This window comes from Zonotrichia albicollis, chromosome 13 (assembly GCF_047830755.1).
Source record: "Zonotrichia albicollis isolate bZonAlb1 chromosome 13, bZonAlb1.hap1, whole genome shotgun sequence".
NCBI lineage: Eukaryota > Metazoa > Chordata > Aves > Passeriformes > Passerellidae > Zonotrichia > Zonotrichia albicollis.
Genome location: NC_133831.1, coordinates 1,026,187 through 1,049,038, shown reverse-complemented (window position 1 = coordinate 1,049,038; position 22,852 = coordinate 1,026,187). Strand labels below are relative to the sequence as shown.

General features: G+C 60.7%; 2 protein-coding genes across 3 annotated transcripts in view; one reads left to right on the top strand and one right to left on the bottom strand.

The window, feature by feature from the left end:
- The window catches only part of WWP2 (WW domain containing E3 ubiquitin protein ligase 2), a 32,055-nt gene extending 12,534 nt beyond the window's left edge, over positions 1–19,521 (top strand). For both annotated transcript variants that reach the window (XM_074550663.1, XM_074550662.1), the window contains exons 7-24: positions 767–1,014; positions 1,950–2,166; positions 6,503–6,592; positions 6,887–7,061; positions 10,046–10,100; positions 11,552–11,633; positions 11,890–12,018; positions 12,168–12,246; positions 12,361–12,432; positions 12,514–12,602; positions 13,629–13,788; positions 14,993–15,126; positions 15,223–15,363; positions 15,890–16,010; positions 16,285–16,389; positions 16,488–16,584; positions 17,347–17,419; positions 17,535–19,521. In XM_074550663.1, the coding sequence (XP_074406764.1) occupies positions 767–1,014; positions 1,950–2,166; positions 6,503–6,592; positions 6,887–7,061; positions 10,046–10,100; positions 11,552–11,633; positions 11,890–12,018; positions 12,168–12,246; positions 12,361–12,432; positions 12,514–12,602; positions 13,629–13,788; positions 14,993–15,126; positions 15,223–15,363; positions 15,890–16,010; positions 16,285–16,389; positions 16,488–16,584; positions 17,347–17,419; positions 17,535–17,634 (2,167 nt within the window). In that variant the 3' untranslated portion in view covers positions 17,635–19,521. The remainder of the gene's footprint in view (positions 1–766; positions 1,015–1,949; positions 2,167–6,502; positions 6,593–6,886; positions 7,062–10,045; positions 10,101–11,551; positions 11,634–11,889; positions 12,019–12,167; positions 12,247–12,360; positions 12,433–12,513; positions 12,603–13,628; positions 13,789–14,992; positions 15,127–15,222; positions 15,364–15,889; positions 16,011–16,284; positions 16,390–16,487; positions 16,585–17,346; positions 17,420–17,534) is intronic.
- PSMD7 (proteasome 26S subunit, non-ATPase 7) lies at positions 19,106–22,415 on the bottom strand. The gene is made up of 7 exons (XM_074550665.1): positions 22,216–22,415; positions 21,642–21,733; positions 21,288–21,380; positions 20,742–20,839; positions 20,384–20,464; positions 19,765–19,856; positions 19,106–19,590 (listed from the first exon to the last, which is right to left on the bottom strand). Exons 1-7 carry the CDS (start codon positions 22,287–22,289, stop codon positions 19,152–19,154), a joined length of 969 nt encoding a protein of 322 aa, XP_074406766.1. The 5' UTR covers positions 22,290–22,415; the 3' UTR covers positions 19,106–19,151.
- Between the last annotated feature and the right edge of the window lie 437 nt (positions 22,416–22,852).

The window sequence follows — 22,852 nt, the reverse complement described above, 5'->3', positions numbered from 1 at the left end:
GCACCTCCCCTCCTGCCCTGTCCCCCTCCTCGCTCACAGGAATGAATTCTTAAGGTGAAACCCAGCTTTTTCAGGAGTGCCTTTGTGCTGCTTTGGGGGCCCTGGATGGTCCAAGGCAGTGAGTTTGCTTGGGGGAGCTGCAGGTGCTCTGCCAGGGAAGGTTGGGCTGCCCTGGCCATGGAGAATGGTAGCAGGTGAGCTCCAGGGTGGCAGTGACCCCAGGAGATGGAGCAGCTGCACCTGAGCTGGTCACGAGTCGTGCTGTGATTTCAGCTCTCGCCTTTCCTGAGTGCTGGTTCCCTCCTTTTCTGGAGGCCACAGCTGTCCTGGGAGCACCTTCCTCACCTGCCTCTGGGCGAGGCTTGGAGCCAGGCACGAGGCACTGGAGAGGGTCCCCAGCATGGTGCAGGACCGGGGCTGGTGTGGGATCTCCTGGGATGGAGCAAGCTGGGATCCTCTCTGGTGAGCAGCTGTCTGGCTGTGAGCATCCAGGGCCATTCCTTGGCATGTGGAGTGCCCACCTGTGAACAAAGCAAGGTGGTGTCACCCAGGTGACCCCTCCGTGGCTCTCTGCCACCAGCAGGTGTGTGCCAGGACTGTGGGCAGGTCTGAGCAGGCAGCATGAGCAGAGGCACAGAACCCTATCCTGGCCTTCCCAGGGGACATGGGTGGCTGTGCTGGGTGGAAGCAGCAGGAGCCTGGGTGAAAAGGCAGCAGTGGTGTTCCCCATGGGATGTCTCTCACCTGCTGTGCTCCTCCTTTGCAGGACACACCGACATGCGGCCGGAGCAGCGCGGGGAAACGCGGGCAGCGGGGAGCAAAGTCCCAGTGCCAGGAGCCGGCACCGGCAGCAGGCCAAGAGCTCCCAGCACACCAGCACAGCCACCAGCATGGCCAATGGCACAGCCACCAGCATGGCCAACGGCGTGGCCAATGGTGTGGCCACCAGCACGGCCAATGGCGTGGCCAACGGCACGGCCAACGGCACGGCCACCAGCATGGCCAACGGCACAGGTGACCATGGGAGGTGGGGGCAGAGCTCAGGGATATTCACTGGGGAGAAAATGAGCGCTGAGATTCGTAATGCATCTTGTAGTGCCCAGGAATTTTGTCCCTGTGCATTGGTGGGTCTCATTCTGTCTCTTCTACAGAGCATCTGTTCCTCTCCCTTCCATGAGGGTTTATACTGCTTTTTCCTACAATGCTTCTGAATGTTTGGCCTTCCCTTACAGTTTTTTATGTTTCTCAGCTCTAGCTCCTGGAAATATGTCTGCATCCCTCACTCCTTTGTTCCTTGTTTGTGGGTTTTTTAAAGCTTTTGCTTTACCACTCCAGCCAGGATATCTTGTACCAAAGGTCCTCCTCAGCTGGGCTGCCAGGTCTCAGGGTTTTGGTATCCAGTAAATATTCCTCTAAAAAATTCCCTTTCAATTTTTTGCTCAGCATTTTCCTCCTCAACAGTTTTCTTTGTAGTTTTCCTTTGCTCTGTCTCTTCCCTTTTCCAAAGGTTCGGAGGAATCCAGCAACGTTTAGCTCTTTGCAGTGCTGCTGACTTGTGGAGCCTGGCTTTCACTCTGCCTCAGGGGAGACGCTGTACCCACTGTTTTGGAGCTCCTGCTCATTCCCCAATTTCCCATCTGGGATGCAGCATGTTTCCAGTGTTAGGAGGGACTCTGGGCACAAATGCAAAGCACCATCTCAGGATGGAGGCGATGGCAGTGGGGTCTGGGTGAAGCAGGTGCTGCCTTTGCTGCAGGCTGGCAGCGCTGAGAGTGCCGTGCTTGGCTTGTCACCCACCACGTGCTCTGTTTGCTGGTGCCCTCCCCATGCTGACCTCTGCCCTGGTGCCCTCCCCGTGCTGCCCTGGTGCCCTCCCCATGCTGCCCTGGTGCCCTCCCCGTGCTGCCCTGGTGCCCTCCCCATGCTGACTGCTCCCTGTGTCTCCGCAGTGAACGGGGACGCCGTGGCTGCCGTGGACATGGACGAGGACAGGCCGGCAGCAGGGCCCAGCGTTCCCAGCCCGGCGGCGCCCGGCACGGCCGAGGGCTCCTCTGCTCCTGCCCCTCCTGCCCTCAGCGGCTCCAGGGAGGCAGAGGAGGCGGCCTCGGGCTCCAGTGCCCCCCCGGCCCGGGCAGCCGTGCTCGCCTTGGATGCTCTGCCCCCTGGGTAAGCTCTGCCCCCCGGGTAAGCTCTGCCCCCCGGGTAAGCTCTGCCCCCCGGGTAAGCTCTGCCCCCGGGTAAGCTCTGCCTGGGGCACTGCTGTGTGCTGGGAGCAGGGGCTGTTTGAGGGGGGAAAAGAGCTGCCCCAGAAGCTGCTGGAGATGCTGGTGCTCAGCGGAACAGGGAGGGCCTGGGGCAGGTGCTGGGGATCCTGTGCCCCTTGCCGGGCACAGCTGGTGCTCCCTGTCCTGCCTGCTGCCCAGGACTCTGGGCTGGGGTCTGGCCTGTGCCCACTGGGTGTTCGGGGCACTGAACAGTTTGGGGTGCCATCTCTGCCTGTGGAGCAGCAGAGCCCTCTGCTCTCAAGGGGTCAGTCAGAGGGAAACACCCAGGAGACTGAGTGTGGATTTTGAGGGAGCTCCCACTGAGCAGGAGAGCACAGACATGCTCTGGGGACACCACAGAGGCATTGGCCACTGCTGGGGACAGGACCCTCGAGTTGTGGTGCTCATTCTCCCTGGTGCAGATGCTGCTCATCCTCCTCCTCCTCCAGGGGACGTTGGGAAGGGCTGGAGGGGAGTGGGAGCTGCTGGCTGGGGGTGGGGGCAGCAGTTGGGGTGTGGGCTCAGCCCCCCGTGCTGCAGCTGCACCGTTCTCCCCGTGTGTCAGGGCATTCTGGGCGGGGCTGGAACGGGCTGTGCTGGGGATGAAGGGAGCTGTTTGTTTTGCTTTGGCTGGGGCGATGCCTGGAAGGTCAGGCCCCGCTCGCGTGTCAGTCACAGGTAATTAGGGTTAACGGCTCACTGTGCCTTTATGCACCAGTGTGAGGGTTTCTGTTCTCCTGGCCTGGGCGCTTCCTGTTTCCAGGCAGCTGGAAAAGTCCAGTGCTCTCAAAAAGGCCTTTATTCCAGCCACAGCTTATGGCCCTTTCTGCTCCTACCAGGTAGACTGAAGGTCTCCTTCTCCCCACCTGGGGTTGGAAACAGGCTGTTGTTTCTTTGTGGATGGGGAAGCCTGCAGATAGCTCTGGGTTCTGGGGGCTGTGGGCACTGCTTTCTGAGACACACCAGGCTGGCTTTACCTGACCCAGCCACATGGAAACGTGGCCCTGTCCTCCTTGCCCATCTCCTGTGGAGCTCACACCAGAGAATGGGTGTGTCAGGGCAGGGAGGAGGATAAAGCTTTGGGAGCTGCATGGAGAGGAACATTGAAGGGGTACTGAGGGTTCTCCAGGCTGAGCTCCTGGGTCTCTGGAGACACTTTTGATTAGCACCTTCTTTGCTGGCTGTGGGATCTGTAGGGGCAAAAAGGGCAATACGAGCTGTGCTTGTGCTTGCTGGCCTGGGCAGGGGAGAGCAGAGATCAGGGGCTTCCCAGGTGAAGGACAGCAGAGAGTTGAATGCATTGAGGTCTCCACGGTGTGAGCCCTCCCAGGGAGCTGCCAGAGCAGTTCCTGGGCTAACGGGTTTGCTGAACTGGATTGCACAGCACTGTGTCCCTGGGGTGGTGTAAATGAGCTGCTGGAGCTCTCCTGAGCCCTGATCCAGGGAGGCTGGTTTTTGGCGGGCTCCCCTCACCACGGAATTATTCTGACTGGTGGTTTGGGGCCCAGCTTGGGAGATGGGGCTGCAGGAGAGCCCCTTGCTGGGCTGGCTGTGAGAGCACTGCAGGCCCATGGGGGTGGCTCCTGCTCTAGGAGCAAAGTCCCCTGCAGAACTGCCAGGCACGTCCCTCCCCAGCCCTGCCCTGTTCTCTGAGTGTCTCCTTCCTTCCCTGGGAGCGTGGGGAGCACTCTGGAGGGTGGCCCCAGCCTCCCTGCTCGTTCTGGGCTCTGACAGACACTTGGGTTCATGTGGGGATCCCGAGTGATTTGCTGTGCTCAGATCTCTGTGTCTCAACATCTGCCCCAGGTGTGGCAGCTCAAAGGCATCCCTCACACAACTGGGAGTCTGTCCCAGGGGCTGGAGAGGGCTGGAAGGAGTTCTGAGTGATTCCAGTGCCCAAAGGCTCCCTCTCATCCTCGGGGCAGTGTTCCCTGTGGAGCCAGCAGTGTGTGTGGTGCCCGAGGCTTTGAGGGTCCCAGCTGGGAGGGGAGGGGGCTGCTGGCTGTGGGTCCTGTCAGGGATGATCCGTGTGGGACAGGCAGCGGGTGTGAGGCACAAAGAGGTGCTTTATGCTGCTGGCACAGCCCAGGGCTGTGGTTTCTTACGTAAGGAGGGCGTTTTGTTTGGACTGCAGGGCTGCCTCAGCTCTGCCACTTCCACTGCCTGTGCCTCCTTGCATCCATGGCCACCGAGAGCCTGTGGGCAGCTGCAGCAGAGCTGGCAGGGACTGACTGGCATGCTGGGTGCTTGGTGCTGCTTGTGGGGAGAGCTCCCACTGTCCAGCACTCCCAAAACCATGGATCTCCCATGCTGGGGGCCGTGTGGAGCTGGGCAAGGTGGTCTGAGCAAGGATGGGTTGTCCCCAGTGTCCCCATCCCTGAGTGGCAGCAGTAACCACAGTTCATCACCACAGGCTCAGTGAGTGAGCCAGCCCTCAGCAGATTCACTCCTCACATCACCCAGGAGCTGCTGGTGAGCACTTTGTCAGCTCATCAGTGTTTTTACAGGGGCTGAGGTGGGGACAGGGGGCATCAGGCAGTAGCTGCCACCCCCAGCAGCTCTCCCCAGTCCCATGTGGCTCTTCACAGTCGTGAGGGCACCCAGAGGGATCCAGAAACTGGGAGGAATTCCCATCATGGGAATTCTGGTCTCTACAGCTGCAGGAATGGTACCTTCCAAGTCCTCAGAGCTATATGGATCAGAGCATCTGTTGTTACTGAGACTGGAGGGGCTGTCCTGGGCAGTTCCACTGCCCTAAGAGTGCCTGGACACCTTCTGCCCTCCATCTCATGGGGCAGACCTGCTCATGTCTTAGGGCACCCCAGCTGTGTTGATTTTCCCTTTAGCGATTTCACTCTTGTTTTACCTGTCCTGGTACTTTTATGCTCATGAAGCACCAAGTTCATGGTTTGTGACCAGGACACTGGATGGTGTCAGGCTTGGCAGCCCCTCACCCTTATGGTGGGCACTGCTGTCCCTGGAGCTGTGGTGATGGCACTGCTGTCCCTGGCTGTGGTGATGGCATTGCTGTCCCTGGCTGTGGTGATGGCACTGCTGTCCCTGGCTGTGGTGATGGCACTGGCCTGTCCGTGGTGATGGCACTGCTGTCCCTGGAGCTGTGGTGATGGCACTGCTGTCCCTGGCTGTGGTGATGGCATTGCTGTCCCTGGAGCTGTGGTGATGGCACTGCTGTCCCTGGAGCTGTGGTGATGGCACTGCTGTCCTGTCCATGGTGATGGCACTGCTGTCCCTGGCTGTGGTGATGGCACTGCTGTCCCTGGCTGTGGTGATGACATTGCTGTCCTGTCCGTGGTGATGGCACTGCTGTCCCTGGCTGTGGTGATGGCACTGCTGTCCCTGGCTGTGGTGATGACATTGCTGTCCTGTCCGTGGTGATGGCACTGCTGTCCTGTCCGTGGTGATGGCACTGCTGTCCCTGGCTGTGGGGCTGAGCTGGGATGGGCCCAGGCTGTGGGGCACCAGCACTCAGAGCAGCTCCATCCCCAGGGCTGCCTGCTGCCTGCCAGCCTGGGCTGGCTCCCCTGCTGCCACACAGAAGCTGGTGTATTAATTTCCTCAAGCTTTTTGTGGTGATTAATTGAGACAGATGATTGAATGGGAGAGAGCCTGTGGGAGCACAAGTGTGGCAGGAGAACACTTTATCTGTCAGCAGCTGCTGGCTCGCCTCCTCTGCTGCAGGATAAAAGCTGACAAGAAAGCTCGGGCTGCACAGAGCATTCACCTTTGCCAGGGAGAGTTCATGAATGAATTCACACAAAGGATGGCTGCAGCGTGGCCCTGTGAAGCCAGGCTTGCTGTCACCGGGGCTGTCCTCAGGGCCACCCCAGCCCATGGCCACACGTGTGTTTAAGCTGTGGCTGTCAGCAGCAAGCCCAGGGCTGCAGGGAGGGATCCCAGCCCCAGCTCAAACACTCCCTTTGAAGATGTATTAAGAGAAACCAAACAAAAACAACAGAAACGCAGGGCATAAAACTGACCCTCTGTGAAATGCTGTGCTGGCCTTTCTGGGGGAAATTAGGAATTTATGCTCCAGTTGTGCCTGTTGAGGAAGCAGAGTGCTGCAGCCCCTCTCGCAGTCTCCATCCAGGAGAATGTGCCGTGCAGAGCTGTCAGATAAAGGCTGGATCAGATGTGAGGGGCTGGGCTCCCTGACCCAGCTGTTGGATGTTCTTGGTGCCAGCAGTGTCCTCTTCCTCATGAGTTTGTTCTCCTTGCAGGTGGGAGCAGTGGGAGCTGCCGAATGGCAGAGTCTACTATGTAGACCACAACAACAAGACCACGACGTGGGAGAGACCCCTTCCTCCAGGGTAAGGGGCTGGGGGCTCCAGGCCTTGGCTCAGTCACTGTCTCAGAGAGGCGTTCATGGCATCCTGGTGGGAGCTCTGCTGTGTCCCAGCATCCTGCCAGGCTTCGTGTGCCCTTGCAGGAGCCACTGGAGCAGTTACTCATGCTGTGTGTTTCCTTTTGGTGGGTCCTGGTCCAGAAGAGCCCCTTTAGGTGTGAGAGCAGTGGTTGTGGAGGTGGGCACGGAGCCCTCGCGTTGGAGGGTGGCAGGACCGAGCAGCGTGAGCCCCACAGTGACAATTCCTTGGTGCTTCCAGGTGGGAGAAGCGCGTGGATCCTCGGGGCAGGTACTACTACGTGGACCACAACACCCGCACCACCACGTGGCAGCGCCCCACGGCCGAGTACGTCCGCAACTACGAGCAGTGGCAGTCGCAGCGCAACCAGCTGCAAGGGGCCATGCAGCACTTCAGCCAGAGGTTCCTGTACCAGGTGAGGGCCAGGGTCTCGCCTGCCTGGGAGCCACGGGGCGGGGAAGGCGCTCGCTGGGCTCTGTGGGGTCTGTGTGAGCTCAGAGCAGTGCCTGGGTGGGAGCTCACAGGCTCTGAGCTGCCTGCAGAGGCCTTGGGGGAGTGATTTGCTGCCTTTTATAAACCAGCGTGCATGGCCCTGAAGGGTGGTGGGAGGTGTCCTCAGCAGCCTGTCCCCAAGGTTTCTCCAGTGCCAGTGTGGCCAGCCACACGTTCTGCTGTGGCTCCCATCAGACAAGCCTTGCTGCTGACCTGTGGGGCTGCAGAACCTGCTGTTGGAGCCGAGGGAGCCCTGGGAGCCTGGTGTGTGGCAGGACAGGAGGCTCTGGGGCCTGAGCTCGTCCCTTGCCAGGTCTCTGTTGAGCTGAGGACAGCCTGGCTGGGTCCCAGAGCTGCAGGTCTGGGGTACAAGTGGAGAGGGCTGCAGGAGCCACGGACCAGAGAGTGCAGGGAATGAGCTGGACTTGCCAGCATCCTTCTGCTTTATCTGCTGCTTCCCCCATTCCTGGTTTGGGCTGAGTGCATTTCCTTGCTCAGGGAATGGTCTCAGCCATTCTTTTCCTGGGCAGGGACCACACCTGTCCTGGCCATACCTTTGCCATGGATCTGGACCCAGCAGTGCTGGTGTCTGTGGGCTGCAGGGAGAGCAGTGCCTGGGACAGGGCCAGGCTGGAGCAGCTCTGCCTCCTGGAGCAGCGATCCAGCCCCATGCAGGGTGAACCTGCACTCGTGCCAGAGGCAGCTGAACAGCTCTGAGGGAAGTTGGGCAGTGTACAGGGACTGACTTCTTATTGACTTTTACCTCCCCAGAGAAAGACAGGAGTCCCAGCTGGCACTGGAGTGGGCTCCATGCAGGAGCTCAGCTGCTCTTGGGGAGGGGGGTAGTGCAAAGTTCTGTCTGTGTGGGACACAACCAGGGCCAGCTCAGCCCCCTCGTCCCCTGCCTGTCCCTCCCTGGATGTCTCTCCAGCCCTTCCAAGCCTCACAGGCAGAGCTGGACCCCAGTGCTGTGCTGGCCCTGCCTGCACCAGGGGCTCCCCTGGGAGGGCTCCCACCGTGCCCAGCAGGCTCAGGGCTGTCCCTCCTCCCTGCCAGCCCAGCCTGGAGCTGCTCCAGGCCCTGCGACTCGCCCTGGCCACGCTCCGCCGAGGGAGGGACTCAGGCTCCAAATTTAGCCTGATGAAACGATTGTACTTTTTGTTTCGAGCTCTGCTGCCAGCAGTGATGGCTCCTGCTCTGCCTCCTGCCCCACAGGGGCTTTCTGCTTGACTTGCTCCTGCCTCCAGCATCCCTCTGCTCTTGCTGGAGGGCACAGTATGGGGGTGATGAGCAGTGGGGCAGAGCCTGGGAAAGGCACAGTTTGGGGGGCTGGGGTGCAGCCAGGGACTGCTCTCCCAGCAGATGCCCCAGTGCCACATCCTTTGCACAAAGGGTCTCTGGCACAGGGGCAGGTTGTTCCCAGGGGCTGTGGGGAGCAGCAGGAGCTCTGCCCTGGTAGCTTTCATTAGCTGTTTTGAGGTGCCAGGCAGGTGGTACCCCTGGGCACCACTCAGGTGCCTGTGTGGGCAGCCTGTCCTGGCAGGGAGGGAGTGGACACTGCCCCAGTCTGAGCTGTGCTGGGCACACCAGTCCTGGCACAGGGGGTTGGTGCAAGAGACAGAGCTTGGAGAGGGGTACAGCTCACGGCAGCCAGCGCCTCGATGATGGCCTGGCATAGTCTTTGGTGCACAGCCAGGTTTTGGTGCCTTTCTGGGAGTGGGGGGCCCTGGCACCCCGAGGGCTGCAGGCAGGAGGGCCGGGTCTGGCTGTGTGTGCATTCCCTGTGCCCAGGTGACTCTGATCCATCCCAGTGCGGGAAGCTGGGACACAGCCCCTCTCCAGCACAGATGGGTTTTTACCTTTTGGGTAACGATGCGTTTCTCATTTAACCATTAAAAACACTTCCAGCCCCCTCCTGCCCCGGCCCTGGGGACCCTCCATCCCCGGGGAGCCCAGCAGGGCCGGGGCCGGGGCCCGCAGAAAGGCACTTCGTGGGGCCGATGCCCCAGAAAGGCGCTTTGTGGGGCCGGGGGCAGTCCCGGTGCCCTCAGAAAGGCACTTTGTGGGGCCGGTGCCCTCAGAAAGGCGCTTTGTGGGGCCGGTGCCCCAGAAAGGCGCTTTGTGGGGCCGGGGGCAGTCCCGGTGCCCCAGAAAGGCACTTCGTGGGGCCGGTGCCCACAGAAAGGCGCTTTGTGGGGCCGGGGGCAGTCCCGGTGCCCCAGAAAGGCGCTTTGTGGGACCGGTGCCCGCAGAAAGGCGCTTTGTGGGGCCGGTGCCCTCAGAAAGGCGCTTTGTGGGGCCGGGGGCAGTCCCGGTGCCCTCAGAAAGGCGCTTTGTGCAGCCCCGGGGCAGCCCCGGTGCCCCAGAAAGGCGCTTTGTGGGGCCGGGCGGGGGCTCGGAGGGCGCATCCCGCACCGGCCCGGCCCGCGGAGGAGGGGGCCGCCGGCCCGCCAGGAAGCGCGGGGCGTGGACAGCGCTTGTGGGAATGATTTCATTGGAAAGGCCTGCGATATTTTTTCCCCTCTTGTGTGTGGTTCTTGGAGGAGGCTGGAGGTGTATGTGCAGGGGACGCCGAGCAGCCGCGCACGTCCGGAGCCCTCCGGGCCGTCCCGCTGCCCTCGGCCGGCGCAGCCCCTGCCCCTGCCCCGCTGCCCCTTGGCTGCCCAGCCCCTGCTTAGGCTGAGCTTTTGGGCTTTTTTTTTTTCCCAATTTATTTTTTTATTTGCTTTTGCTTTTTTTGTTTCTTTTTTTAACCCCCCCTTGAGTGTGCAAGTTTTTTTTTTAGTTCCCTGGGAGCAGTGGGCCAAGGAGAGGCGAGTGGAAGCGGGGCTGGCTAGCTCACCTCCGTGCTCCGCTCCTCCAGCCATCCCGGCTCTGGGGTTTATTCCGTGTTTTTGCTCTCTCTAGTCCTCCGGAGCCCCGTCCGACAATGATCCTCTGGGGCCCCTTCCTCCCGGCTGGGGTAAGTACTGCACTGCCTCACCTGGCCCTGCATGGCCCCCGGGGACACTCCTGTCACTGGACCAGGACCCTGCCAGCTCCCTCACTCCGTGCCTGGCATTACTGGGAAGGGTGAAGGGTGGCCATGGAGCCAGCGCTCCTGTGCTGGGCTGCACGTGGGACTGACTCTGCCTGTGACTAGCATGATCTCTTATGTGAAATTCAGCTTTTCTTCCCCTGCCTTCCCCTTTTCCTGGGAAAAGGCTGGGAGGAGTTCCCAGCCTCTCTCAGCTGCTGAATGCAGAAGTGCTTGTGATTGTTCTTTGGGATGGGGACGATCTCCAATTTGGGGGTGGAAGTCCTTGCATGTCCCTGGACCCTACCCCTGATGAGCAGGGATCTGTTCTCTGCTGTGCTGCCTCCTGGGATGCTCTGCCTGGCTCTGGAGCAGGGCTGGGAGCTGGCAGGAGCAGAGCTGGTCGTCCCCAAATGGCCCAAGCATTGTGTGCTGGGACATTTTGAAAAGTCCCTGTGCCACCCCCAGGACAGAGAAAACCCCTCCATGGTGAGAGCATCCCTGGAGAGGGCAGGCTGGGATGCTTGGGGGTGCAGCTGGGCTGTGCTGAGCCAGGGAGAGCAGGAGAAGGGGTAAAGTTGTGGGAGCCAGGAGCAGGACAGAGGGGCCAAGGCTGCTCAGGCAGTCTGCAGGGGCAGTGTCTTTATGGGGGTGGTGGTGGAGCCCTTGCTGGGTGTCCCCTCTCCATCAGCGAGGAGAAGGGACCCGTGCCCAGTGCCAGCTGGGCAGGCACAGCACCGTGGGGTGGGGGCTCCCAGGATGGATGGGATCCCTGGGATGGATGCAGTCCTGGCCATCATCTGGGGGCTGCTGCCCACAGTCCAGGAGTGGGGTGGAGCTGGCACTGGCCAGGAGGGGACAGGGAGGTGACAAGGTGTCCCTGCCTGCCTGGTGCGGGGCTGAGCGTGGGTGAGTGACGCAGCACATGGAGGAGGAGGTGGTGTGGGGCACACACAGTGCCAGGGAGGCAGGGGGTGTGTGCAGGGGTGGCTGGGTGTGTGCTGGAGCTGTTTTGTGCCTGTGTGCACACAAGGAGGGAGTGTGTGTGTTCACACATGTGTGCACTGGAGCAGGGCCGTGCAGGCAGTTTGGGAAAGCACCTGTGGATCCATGTGAGGGACATTGCTGCGTGTCCCAGGAGGGTGTGTGGCTGAGCACAGCCCCTGGCCTGGCCTGGCAGCACAGTGGCAGCGCTGGCCTTTGCCCTGGCACCTCCTGCACGCTGGCACTGCCGGGCTGAGGCAGCTCGGGCACGCAGAAGGAGTGTGGGGTTTATCCTGCCTTTTCCAAATGAGCCAGGGAGGTGGAATGGGGGAGCTGACAAATTTCCTGTGAGCTGGGAAGGGGAGGGCTGTTCCCAGGACTCCAGCTAACGCTTTCTCTCCCTTTTCTTCTAGAGAAGAGACAGGACAATGGGCGAGTGTATTACGTGAACCACAACACCCGGACCACGCAGTGGGAGGACCCTCGCACGCAGGGGTAGGTGGCTGTGGGGGGAGCAGGGTTTGGGAAGGTGCAGGGACCTGGCCTGCACTGAGGCCATGTGTCCCACAGAGGGAGGGAGAAGCTCTGACAGTGCCGTGGCCGCAGTGCTGCCCAGGCAGGACTCCTCTCCTGGGGTGTGGACAGTCGCTCCCCAGTCCCATGCCATGAATCCTTCCTTGTGCCTGGCACAGAGCTGTAGTTGAGGGGGGCCCCCCAAAGGCCTGTCTGGTGAGCCCTCCCTTGCCAGCAGGATGATCCAGGAGCCGCCGCTGCCGCCGGGCTGGGAGATGAAGTACACGAACGAGAGCGTGCGCTACTTCGTGGACCACAACACCCGCACCACCACCTTCAAGGACCCGCGCCCGGGCTTCGAGTCGGGGTAAGCCCTGAGCAGCACATCTGGGGCTCCTGTGGGCTCTGACCGAGGAGAGCTGCGCCCCAGTGACCCTCATCCCACCCGGTTCCTGACGGGGGCTGCTCGGGGCAGGGCAGGCACGGGGTGTGACCGGGGCCCTGCTGCTTTGGCAGGAGCAAGCACGGCGGCTCCCCGGGCGCCTACGACCGGAGCTTTCGCTGGAAGTACCACCAGTTCCGCTTCCTCTGCCACGTGAGTAGAGCTGCTGTGGGCAGCTGGGTGGGTGCCCTGAGCCCTGTGGGCAGGTGTGGGTGAGGAGAACCGTGCCAGCCTCACACAGCCCTTTGCCCTTTGCCCTGCCTGCAGTCAAACGCGCTGCCCAGCCATGTGAAGATCAGCGTGTCTCGGCAGACGCTCTTCGAGGACTCCTTCCAGCAGGTAGGGAGGTGCTGGGGCTGTGGAGCCGGGCAGGAGTGCAGCTGGCCCCAGCCATGGTGACACTGCCCTGCTCGTCCCCAGATCATGAACATGAAGCCGTACGACCTGCGGCGCCGGCTGTACATCATCATGCGTGGGGAGGAGGGTCTGGACTACGGTGGCATCGCCAGGTGAGCGTGGCCTGCTGGGCCACAGGGCCATGCCCTGCCTGTGCCCCATGTCCTGTGGGCAGTGCACACATAAGGCAGCTGCACTCAGGGCTCCCAGGCCTGGAGCAGAGGAGTCCAGGGGCATTCCAATGGGCACTGGCTTTTCGGAGTGGTGCAACACCCTGAAAGCATCACCCCAGCCCGTCCCTGGCAGTGACAGCACAGGGGACCCAGCTGGGGCTCCCCTGCTGCCCCCAGTTGTGGGTGTGATGGGCTGAGTGGCCTTGTCTCCCTGCAGCAAACAGGCCCTGGTGTTCCCAGACAGTCAGTGTGTGCCAGGGCAGGCAGGGTGTGATGTGGTTTCTGCAGCCCTGCTGCTGCCCTGGGGTGATGTAACCACAGGGCATGGGCTGTGGCTTGGCTAGAGGGGGTCCTGTGTCCCTGTGAGCCCCCTCTGGCTCACCTGGGACATCTCCTTGGAGCTGGGTTGGCGTGTCCCTGCCCGCTGCCACCCCACGCTCACCTGCTGCCCCTCATGGGGCTGCTGCCCCGGCTGCTGCTCCTGCTCCACCTCTCTCCGTGTCCTGCCAGTGGTTTTACCCTATGGTAGGTTACGTCATGCTGTTCTACCACAGGGTAGAACCACGGACAGGATGCCGGGGCTGCCTCCACGTCTGAGGATTCCTGTCTGCCTGCACGGCCGGGGGAGCCAAGCCAGGATGGTGCTGGCCCGAGCTTGGCGTGGGGCTCCCGGGGCAGTGCGTGCGGAGGGACTGGGTGCACTCAGGGGGTGTGTGTGTGGGACAGCCCAGCTGGGACTGTGTGGGGCACTTGCCGAGGTTCCCGATGCGCTGAGTGGGGCCTGCAGCAAGCTGGCATCTCCAGAAACCCTTCACAAACCCCACACAGCACCCCGGGGAGGGGAACAGCCTCGCCCAGTCACACCAGTGCCCAGCACCTGTCTGAGCTGGGCACCCGCTGGTGCAGAGACACGCACTGTCCCCTCCCTGAGCTCCTTGTCACCGTGTTCCCCTTGTCTCCTTCCAGGGAGTGGTTCTTCCTTCTGTCCCACGAGGTGCTCAACCCCATGTACTGCCTCTTTGAGTACGCAGGCAAGAACAACTACTGCCTGCAGATCAACCCTGCCTCCTCCATCAACCCCGACCACCTCACCTACTTCCGCTTCATCGGCCGCTTCATCGCCATGGTGAGAGCTGGGGGGTGGCACCAGGGCTTTGTCAGGGGGGTGGCACCAGGGCTTTGTCAGGGGGTGGCACCAGGGCTTTGTCAGGGGGTGGCACCAGGGGTTTGTCAGGGGGTGGCACCAGGGGTTATTCAGGGGATGGCACCAGGGGTTTGTCAGGGGATGGCACCAGGGGTTTGTCAGGGAGATGGCACCAGGGGTTTGTCAGGGGATGGCACCAGGGGTTTGTCAGGGGGTGGCACCAGGGGTTTGTCAGGGGGTGGCACCAGGGGTTTGTCAGGGGGTGGCACCAGGGGTCTGTGTCCCCCTGCAGAGCAGGGGACAGGGTGGTGAGCAGGGCACGGGGCAGCTCTGTGTGCTGTGGCTGTGCTGGGCTTGGCACTGCTGCCCTCCCTGAGCCCCTTCCTGCCCACATGTGGGTCAGGGGGAGATGGGCCTTTAAGGGGGTGCAGTGGGGTGTGATGCATTTTAAATCCACTGAAAGGCTGTGGGGCCAGAGGAGACCTGGTTTCCCAGGATTGTGGCGGGGATGGATGGCTCCAGGTCTTTGGCTGTCACCCCAGGTGCTGTCGGCTCTGCAGCTCCAGGGACTATTTTTAGTCCCAGCAGTGTGAGATTTTCCAGCTGCCCGAGCTCCAGAGCAGCTCCTCCCGTTTGTGTGGGATTGCTCAAGGCCAGTGTGCCCGGGCTGGCAGGGGGGCTGCCGGGCTCCCCCAGGCCGGGCAGGGTCCCTGGCCCGCAGCCCCACGGGCAGGGTGTGTGTGGGGGCGGCCCCGGCCCCGCTGTCCTGCCCTGCCCTGCCCCGCCTCGCAGGATACCAATAAAACCCCAGACTATTACTCACCGCTGGGCCGTTCTAGACAAGCGTCTGCATTATTTTTGGCTGCCTTTGCCTCGGGGCTCCTGGAAGCCAGGGATTCAGGGAAGCCACAGCACAGCTCTGTTTAAACAAGTGCTCTTAATAGAGCTGTGAGGGGAGAGGGAGATGCAGTGGAATTTGCCGTGGGGAGGGAGAGGGGCTGCAGCCCACCCGGCCTGGGAAGTGCTGTGGGGGCAGCCCACCATGTGTGCCAGCCAGGAGCGAGTGCCATAGCTCAGGAACCCCTGAGTGAGTTCTTCTGCCCCGTGGCTGCCCAGGGTGGAGCATTGTCTGCCCCAGGGCTGTGTCCCAGGGTTCCCTGTGACCTGGTGTCCCGTCCCTGCCCAGGCTCTGTACCACGGGAAGTTCATCGATACCGGCTTCACGCTGCCCTTCTACAAACGGATGCTGAACAAGCGCCCGACGCTCAAGGACCTGGAGTCCATCGACCCCGAGTTCTACAACTCCATCGTGTGGACCAAGTGAGTGCCCTGCCCTCCCTCCTGCAGAGCTCTCCCCACAGCCCTTCACTGCTGCTGGGTGCCTCCAGCAGGAATCACACCCCGGTGTCTCCCCAGGGAGAACAGCCTGGAGGAGTGCGGCCTGGAGCTGTACTTCATCCAGGACATGGAGATCCTGGGCAAGGTGACCACCCACGAGCTGAAGGAGGGCGGTGAGAGCATCCGTGTGACGGAGGAGAACAAGGAGGAGTACATCATGTGAGTGGCTGTCCCCAGGGTCCTGTCAGGCACCCGCCCCCAGCGGCTGCACGGGTGGGACCGTGGGCCTTGGGACGTGGCCGCTTCCCTGGGCTACGTGGCTGTGACAGGCCCGGGCTGGCGCGGCTGGCCGAGCTCTGCTGCGGTCTGGATTGCTGAGGGCTGGGCAGTTGCCAGTACTTTCAGGAAAAAGGAGAGGGGAGAGAGGCTGAGGCTGCTTTCCCATCCCATGGCTGTTCCCCCTGCCTGCCTGGGGGCTGCCAGGGCCAGCTCAGCTCCAGCCAGGGGATGTGGTTTGCACCCCAGGAGCTCCTAAGGCCGCTCTGGGGGCTGAACGCTGCTCATGGGTTTGGGAGCAGAGACAGAAACCCAGCAGTGGGAACTGAGGGGAGCCCTGATGCTTTGAGGGAGCCCCTCTCTCCATTCCCAACACTCCCGGGGCCCTTGCTGCTGGTGGGAGGGATCCTGGGCTTTCCCAGGCCAGGCCAGCGGTGCTGGCTCTGTGCCGACCCCTCTGCCTCCCCAGGCTGCTGACGGACTGGAGGTTCACTCGGGGTGTGGAGGAGCAGACCAAGGCCTTCCTGGATGGCTTCAACGAGGTGGTGCCGCTGGAGTGGCTGCGCTACTTTGATGAGAAGGAGCTGGAGGTGAGCTGGCACCTGGGCTGGGGGTGTGGGTGGGAGGTGGCACGTGGTGACCCTGCTTATGCTCTGTGCCCATCGGCTGATGTCAGCCCTGGTGTTGGGTCTGGGGTGGCTGGTTGTGTCCTTGGCAAGGACATCCCGTTGGATGGGAGGAATTAGTGCCAGACACCTCAGTGCTGGCACCTGGGCCAGGTGAAGGCCGGCACCAGATGGGTTGGTGCTCAGAGCATGGGCTCAGGGCTCTGTCTGTCCCCTGCTGAGTGTCCCCTGTCCCCAGCTGATGCTGTGCGGGATGCAGGAGATTGACATGAACGACTGGCAGAAAAATACCATCTACAGGCACTACACCAAGAACAGCAAACAGATCCAGTGGTTCTGGCAGGTCAGTGTGAGCCCAGCTGAGGGCGTGGGGTGCCCTGGCAGGAGCCATCCTGCAGGGTGGGAGCAGGATCCCGCTCAGCTGCTGCGTTCCTGCTGCAGGTGGTTAAGGAGATGGACAATGAGAAGAGGATCCGGCTGCTGCAGTTCGTGACGGGGACCTGCCGCCTGCCCGTCGGGGGCTTTGCTGAGCTCATTGGTGTGTCCTGGTGGGGTGGCACCTCCCTGTCCCTGTCCCTGTCCCCACACAGAGCAGCACAGAGCAGCTGTGAGATCTGAGCACGGTGCTCTGTCTTGTGCCATTTCTACACACGTTCCTTGGCCGTGACCAAAGGGTCCCACCAGGGTTAACTTTGTTGGCTGGTTTGTGATCTCAGTCTGAATGAGATTGGATTTCTGATTCAATTTTCATTCTTGTGCGACAAAGCCTCTTTTTCAGAAAACCACAGTGTGGTTCCACTCCTCCTTTAATTTACCGCTTTTTGGGGCCTATACCAGCCTTTCCCTGACTTTCCTGGCATCTGTGTTAAGCCAACCAGCTTGCTTAACCCACTTGGTTGTTCTTGCTGGCATATTAGCTTTTTCCACCCCCTGGAATCTCTCCAGCATTCCCACTGTGTTAAAAAGCCACCTCAGTGACTCAGACTTGCTGTGCCAGGTCCTTTAAAACTCTTGGATGGACTCGCACAATCCTCAGGGCTTACAGATCAATGAGTTTTAGCACTTGGTATGGAACCATCGTGTTCAGAGGTGGTGCTCTTGCCCCTCTGTGCTGCTTTTTGCTTTCTCCTCTGTTTTTTGAACATCCTGTCTGCAAACAGGCAGGGGTTGCTGCCCGGGATTTATGCCCTGTGTGACCCTGGGATTGTAGGGCCATGAGGTAGATCTCAGTGTGAGTGGGAGGGGTTTCTTTTTCAGCTCCTGGTCATGTAAAGAGCTTTGCTGTGCTCTTCATTAACAGGCAGCAACGGGCCCCAGAAATTCTGCATCGATAAAGTTGGCAAAGAGACGTGGCTGCCTCGGAGTCACACGTGGTAAGTGACTGCCCCTGGGCCTGGGGACAGAGGGGACTCTGTGGGGCTGCTCGGGGCTCCATCCCTGGGCTGGGACTGCTGCTCCTGGCCTGCCCAGCCTCGGCTCTCTCCCCAGCTTCAACCGCCTGGATCTCCCTCCCTACAAGAGCTACGAACAGCTGAAGGAGAAGCTGCTTTACGCCATCGAGGAGACGGAAGGCTTTGGACAGGAGTGATGGAGCTGTGGGGCGTTCCCGGAGCGCTGCCGGCCGGTGCCCAGGGCCCAGCCCTGCCCGGGGTGTGCTCCCTATGGACACTGTGGCTTCTGCTCCTGGGCGAGCTCTGCACTGACACGGCCCCGGGGGAACAGGGCTGTGTTTCCCTCCCTAAGGAAATCCGAGCTGTGATGGAGAGGAGGACACGAGGGCTTGGCTTGCACGGGCTGGTGCAGAGGGGCAGCACAGGGGGCACCGGGGCTCCCCAGCCCTCTCCAAGGCACAGTTATGTGTTTGGTAGATGCTCTTCTTCCCCCTCGTGTTTTCTGCCTTTTCATGGCGCTTTGGTAGTGGCAGGTGAGGGGGAAATGGCTCTCAGATTGACTTCTGGGCCCCATCCTGCAGCCAGCATTCAGCAACAGGGACAGGGACCCCCAAGACGATGCTTCTGAAGGGCTCTTGTGCTCCATCTGAGCGCCAGGACAGCCCCTTGCTAGGCCAGATCCGCGGCCTCTGGAGCCAGAGCCTGGCTGAGCGTGTCCCTGGCGTGTCCCCACGTGCAGCCCGTGGCCCCTGGGCAGTTGTATTTAAATGATGTGGTTTCTGCTCGGAGCTGGTGCTCCACAGCGGCCCCGGGGGCTCCGGGCACTGCTGGGGCCCTGCCGGCCTTTGCTCGATCCTGGGCTCTGCCCACGCTCCTGTGTCCCCTCTGCAGCGAGGAGGGCAGGATCACCTGGCTGTCACTTGTGTCCCTCCCCGTGTGTGCGGGTGACAGACCCGGCGTGGCTGTGTCCGTGTGTCCGGGGGCTGTGGGGACGGGACCTGCCACGGCTCCGGGCTGGGAACGGCCGGTCCCGCACGGCCCCGCGCGGCTTCGTGTGCAATAAACGACAAAGCAGCTGCCGAGGTGTGCCTGTGTGCTGGGTCCCTGCGTGTGCCCTGGGTCCCCCTGTGTGTCCTGGGTCACTGTGTGTCTCCCATGGTGGGGTCTGTGCAGGGCTGGGGCCCCAGGGCCATAATGGCATCCGGAGCTCAGCAACGGGATCACAAATCCCATGGATTTTGTCCCTGCCTGCTCTGTGTCAGGCACCCAGTGCCTCCCCAGGCTCCTGCAGCCCCTAGAGCTGGGAGGGGTGACAGGGCCACCAGCACTGTCCCCAGGGAGGCACAGAGGTGTGACAGCAGTGACAACATCCCAGCTGTGCCACACCCCGAGGGGCCGGGGCACAGAGCCAGTTAAACATGGGGATGGCTGTGGTGCACAAAATTGGCTGATGGCAAAGGATTAGCCCTGGAACATGGGAATATGCTCAGTGAGAGCAGAGTGTGCGTGAGCTGAGGCCTCAACACCCCCCAAGACACACTGGGGGAAGGAGAAGTGCTGTGTAACAGCGTAATCAGATCAAAAACCTGCACATGGCTCCCCCCAGCCCTGCCCGGGTGAGGAGGAGCAGGGTGCCGAGCACATCATACAAGACCCCAGCACCAGGGATTTAGTTTACAAGATTTTTAATTTACAAATAAAAAAGCTACACCTTTTATTTCTTCTCCTTTTTCTCCTCTTTCTTGCCATCACTCTTCTCCTTGTCCTTCTCCTTCTCATCTTTTCTCTCCTTTTTACTTTCTTCTTTTTCTTGTCCTTCCTTCTTCTCCGCATCCCTGTTGGCAATCTTGTTGTTGATGAGGTTGTGCAGGGCCACAACGGAGCGGATGAGCGAGGCCAGGTACACCACCACCATCTGGTCGTTGGTCTTCAGGTAAAAGGCCTTAACAAACTCCTGCAGGTTCACGTCTGGGAGCAGGTTGAAGACGTCCTGGAGGTGGTAGATGATCTGGTGGTTGATGGGGAGTTTGCCCAGGGCTACTTTCTCTAGGTAGCTCCTGATGTCCAGAAGTTTGGAGTTCAGTCCCTTCAAGCCATGGACCTGGTTTGTGATCCGCTGGGACAGCGTGCCCACCGTGGTGTCCTTGATGTCCCTGAAAGCCAGAGAGAATGGGGATTAGAACCTGAGCCCTTGGGCCTTTCCAGCCGTGTGAGCAGGGCTGATGGCAGCCGGGCTCCCAGGATTTGTGCCACGTGTTTGATGTGCTCCTCGGGCAGCGGGAACGCCGCTGGGAGCGTGGCAGGGCCTGGGACAGCTGTGCCCTCACCTCAGCAGGTGCTCCACTCCCACCTCCTCGGCCTCCTCAGCACCAATCTCGCTCGTCACGTGCTCAAAGGTCTTGGAGGTCGGGGTGCCGTCCTAAAGGGACACACAAACGGGGGATTTTAGCCAGGGGATGAGGGACTGCACCGAGGAAAACAGAAAGGCAGCCCTACACAAGGATCTGAGAGGAACAGCTCGAGCTGGGATCTCCTTGATTTAATCAGTGTCACTGACTGCCCCAGCAATCTCTCCTGCTCTGGCTAACTTCCCATTTCTGCATTTTGCTGATCTGTGCCCAGGGGGGAGCAATGGAAAATCTAAATAGCACAGTTATTTCTCTCTTTCTTGACCCAACCTCATTCCATTCTGGGAGAGCAGCTCCTGCTCTGCAGTGAAGGCCTCAGAAAGGCAAAAAGATGCAATACTTTATACGCATCCAGAATAATTTAAATGCCACAATTACAGTGAGTCACTGCTGGGTGTTGTTTGTGTGTGTGAGCTGCTCAGGGCAGGCCCACAGTGACTGGGCACACCTGGCAGCACCTGCAGCCAGTGCCACCCACGAGGGGCAGCCTCCAGCAGCTCCCAGCTGGGACTGTGACATTCACAGAGTGAACACTCACATCATGGACCTCCTCCACGGAGATGTAGGCTTCTGTGGGCAGCCCCAGGTCCTTTGGCTTCACATCAATGATCACCAGCACCTCGGGGAGAAAGAAAACGTGCAGAGAACTGGATTTCAGTTGAGTAGGAAAAAAGTACCCAAGCCAGCTTTTCCCTCCTCAGCACCAGCACAAGGCTGCTCAGAGGCGTAACCTCAGGCACTGAGACAATGATTCAAGAAACTCCTGATCCCAGTTCCTCAATCACCTCACAGCTGTGTCACCAGCAAAAAAGGTGGGGGACAAGGTTTCCCAGATGGCCTTTTTCAGGGGAAGAGAGGCAGGAACAGCCCCACAGGCCAAAGGTGGCCCCACTTACAGAGTTGGGGCAGTATCTCTTCATCAGCTCGTTGATGGCGATGTCGTTCTTGTGCAGCTTGGGGCCCGTGTGGTACCACCCCACGATTCTTTCTCTGGCTGAGCAAAAGCAGAAAGGATTGGGAATCAGAACTGGGGGAGGCCCCAGCAGAGACACCTGGGCAGAGACTGGGTGGGCTGATGGAGGGGGAGAGCCTGATCTGTGTGGGGGAGAGGGAAGTGCATTACAAGGCCATGGCTCAAGCAGTGACTGCACTGACCATTACCGACCCACAGCTTTTCTCCTGGTAATTAACAGCTCCTGTTAATTGTGTGGCTCTCAGGGTCTGACAGCCTGCACATCTGACAGTCCCATCCTGAAGTGTTCAGAACCATGTGGATGTGGGACACAGTTAGTGGAGAACACAGTGCTAGCTGATGGTTGGACTTTATGATCTTACAGATACTTCCCAACTCTATGGATTCTGTGATCAATAGGAATCTCCTTTTCCACAGCCCTGAAAGTTTTTGGGAGCGTATCCCTGACTATCAGAAGATCTCAACTCACCATTGACCTTCTTAAACATTCCATACATGTTCTCCAGGTAGTCATGGTCCAGGAACCACACAGTATCATCCTTGTCATCCTCATCAAAGGGTACTGGGAGTAAAACAAAACACCAGCGTTTAAGAACCCAACTTCCTGAACTAAAATATTTATTGACATGCTCTGGATCTGGGTATTTTTGGCTGCTAAAGGAGAGTGAAGTTTACTTAGGGGTGTTGACAGCAGTTTGTGTTTGTTGTTGGATATGAGATGATTTATACATAGATGGATCAAGGGTTTCTTCAAAATCCCCAACACAGTCCATCCACTAAATCATTCAGTGGCTTTGGAGCGGGGCAGGACAGCTGAACTCACCTGCAAAACTGTTGGACACATCCAGGATCTTCTTCTGCCAGGAGCCCAGCAGCACTCCAACCACTCGCTTCTGATTTCCCACTTTTCCTATCCTAAAAGAAAAGACGACTGTCAGTCCTGCCACAAACGGGGAGGAGGGAGCAGGGACCCGCACCCCGTGTCGGGGGTGACACAGCGGGGGTGGAAGGGAAGAGGGGAGTTATTCATGATTGTGCTATCGCTGCTTGTGTTTACAGCCACAAAAGGGCGTTCCGCTGCCCTCCGAACCAAAGCGTGTCCCCAGGGACGGGCCGATCTCACCCACGGGGACAGCGACCGACCCAGTGTCACCCACCGCGGGCTCGGCCGCCTCCGGGGATCCGGGATTTATTTTTGGCCCTAAAACCGCCCGGCATCGGCGGCAGGGAGCGGGATTAGGCCCCAGCCACCCGGGGTGCCGGAGGGAGCGGGTCCCCTCCCGGCCCCGGGACGCTCCCGCTCCGCCGGGTCCCCTCCCGGCCCCGGGCTCCTCCAGGGCCCCGCTCCCGGCCCGGCCGTGACTCAGCGCCGCGGCGCCGCTCCCGCCTGCCCGCACCTGTTGAAGTGATCGACGACGCTGAGCAGCACCAGCGGGTGCACGACCACCCTGTCCACGGCCAGCTCCGGCATGGCGCCCGCCCTGCGCGGCCCGGCCCGGCCCGGCCCCGCTCGCTCCGACCGCCCGCGCCCGCAGCAGGCCCGACCGGCGCCGCGCCTCAGCCCGCCCCGAGCCCGGCGTGCAGCGCGCGGGGCGGGGCCGCGCCGGCGGGGCGGGGCCGCCGCCATCTTGGGAAGGTGCGCTCGCCACGCTCGGAGGGGAGTGATTGGCCACGGCGGGAAGCGGCAGCCGCCATCTTGAGGAGGTAAAGCTGCCATCGTGTCACGGTTCCTCCGCCATCTTGGGAGGGTGCCGCCGCCATCTTGGGCCGCGGCCTTGCTCCGCCCTGAGGCGGGGAGGGGGCGGGAAGGGGGCGGTCCTCAGCAGCGGCCACGCCCCTTCCCTCCGTTTTCCCCCTTTTCTCTTTATTTCCCCCCTTTTCCCTTTCTTTCCCCCCCTTTTATTTTTATCTCCCCCCCTTTTCCCCCTTTCCCCACCTTCTTTCCTTTTCCCCTCCCCTTTTCCTCCTTTCTTTCCTTTTCCCCTCCTCTTTCCCCCCCTTTCTTTCCTTTTTTCCCTCCCCTTTTCCCCTCTT

Coding starts and splice junctions, on each gene's coding strand:
- PSMD7 (XM_074550665.1), bottom strand. CDS start 22,289: ATGCCGGAGCTGGCCGTGGACAGGGTGGTCGTGCACCCGCTGGTGCTG. Junction 21,381..21,641: donor TGTGTCCAACAGTTTTGCAG/GTGAGTTCAGCT, acceptor TTTTACTCCCAG/TACCCTTTGATGAGGATGAC. Junction 20,840..21,287: donor AATGTTTAAGAAGGTCAATG/GTGAGTTGAGAT, acceptor GCTTTTGCTCAG/CCAGAGAAAGAATCGTGGGG.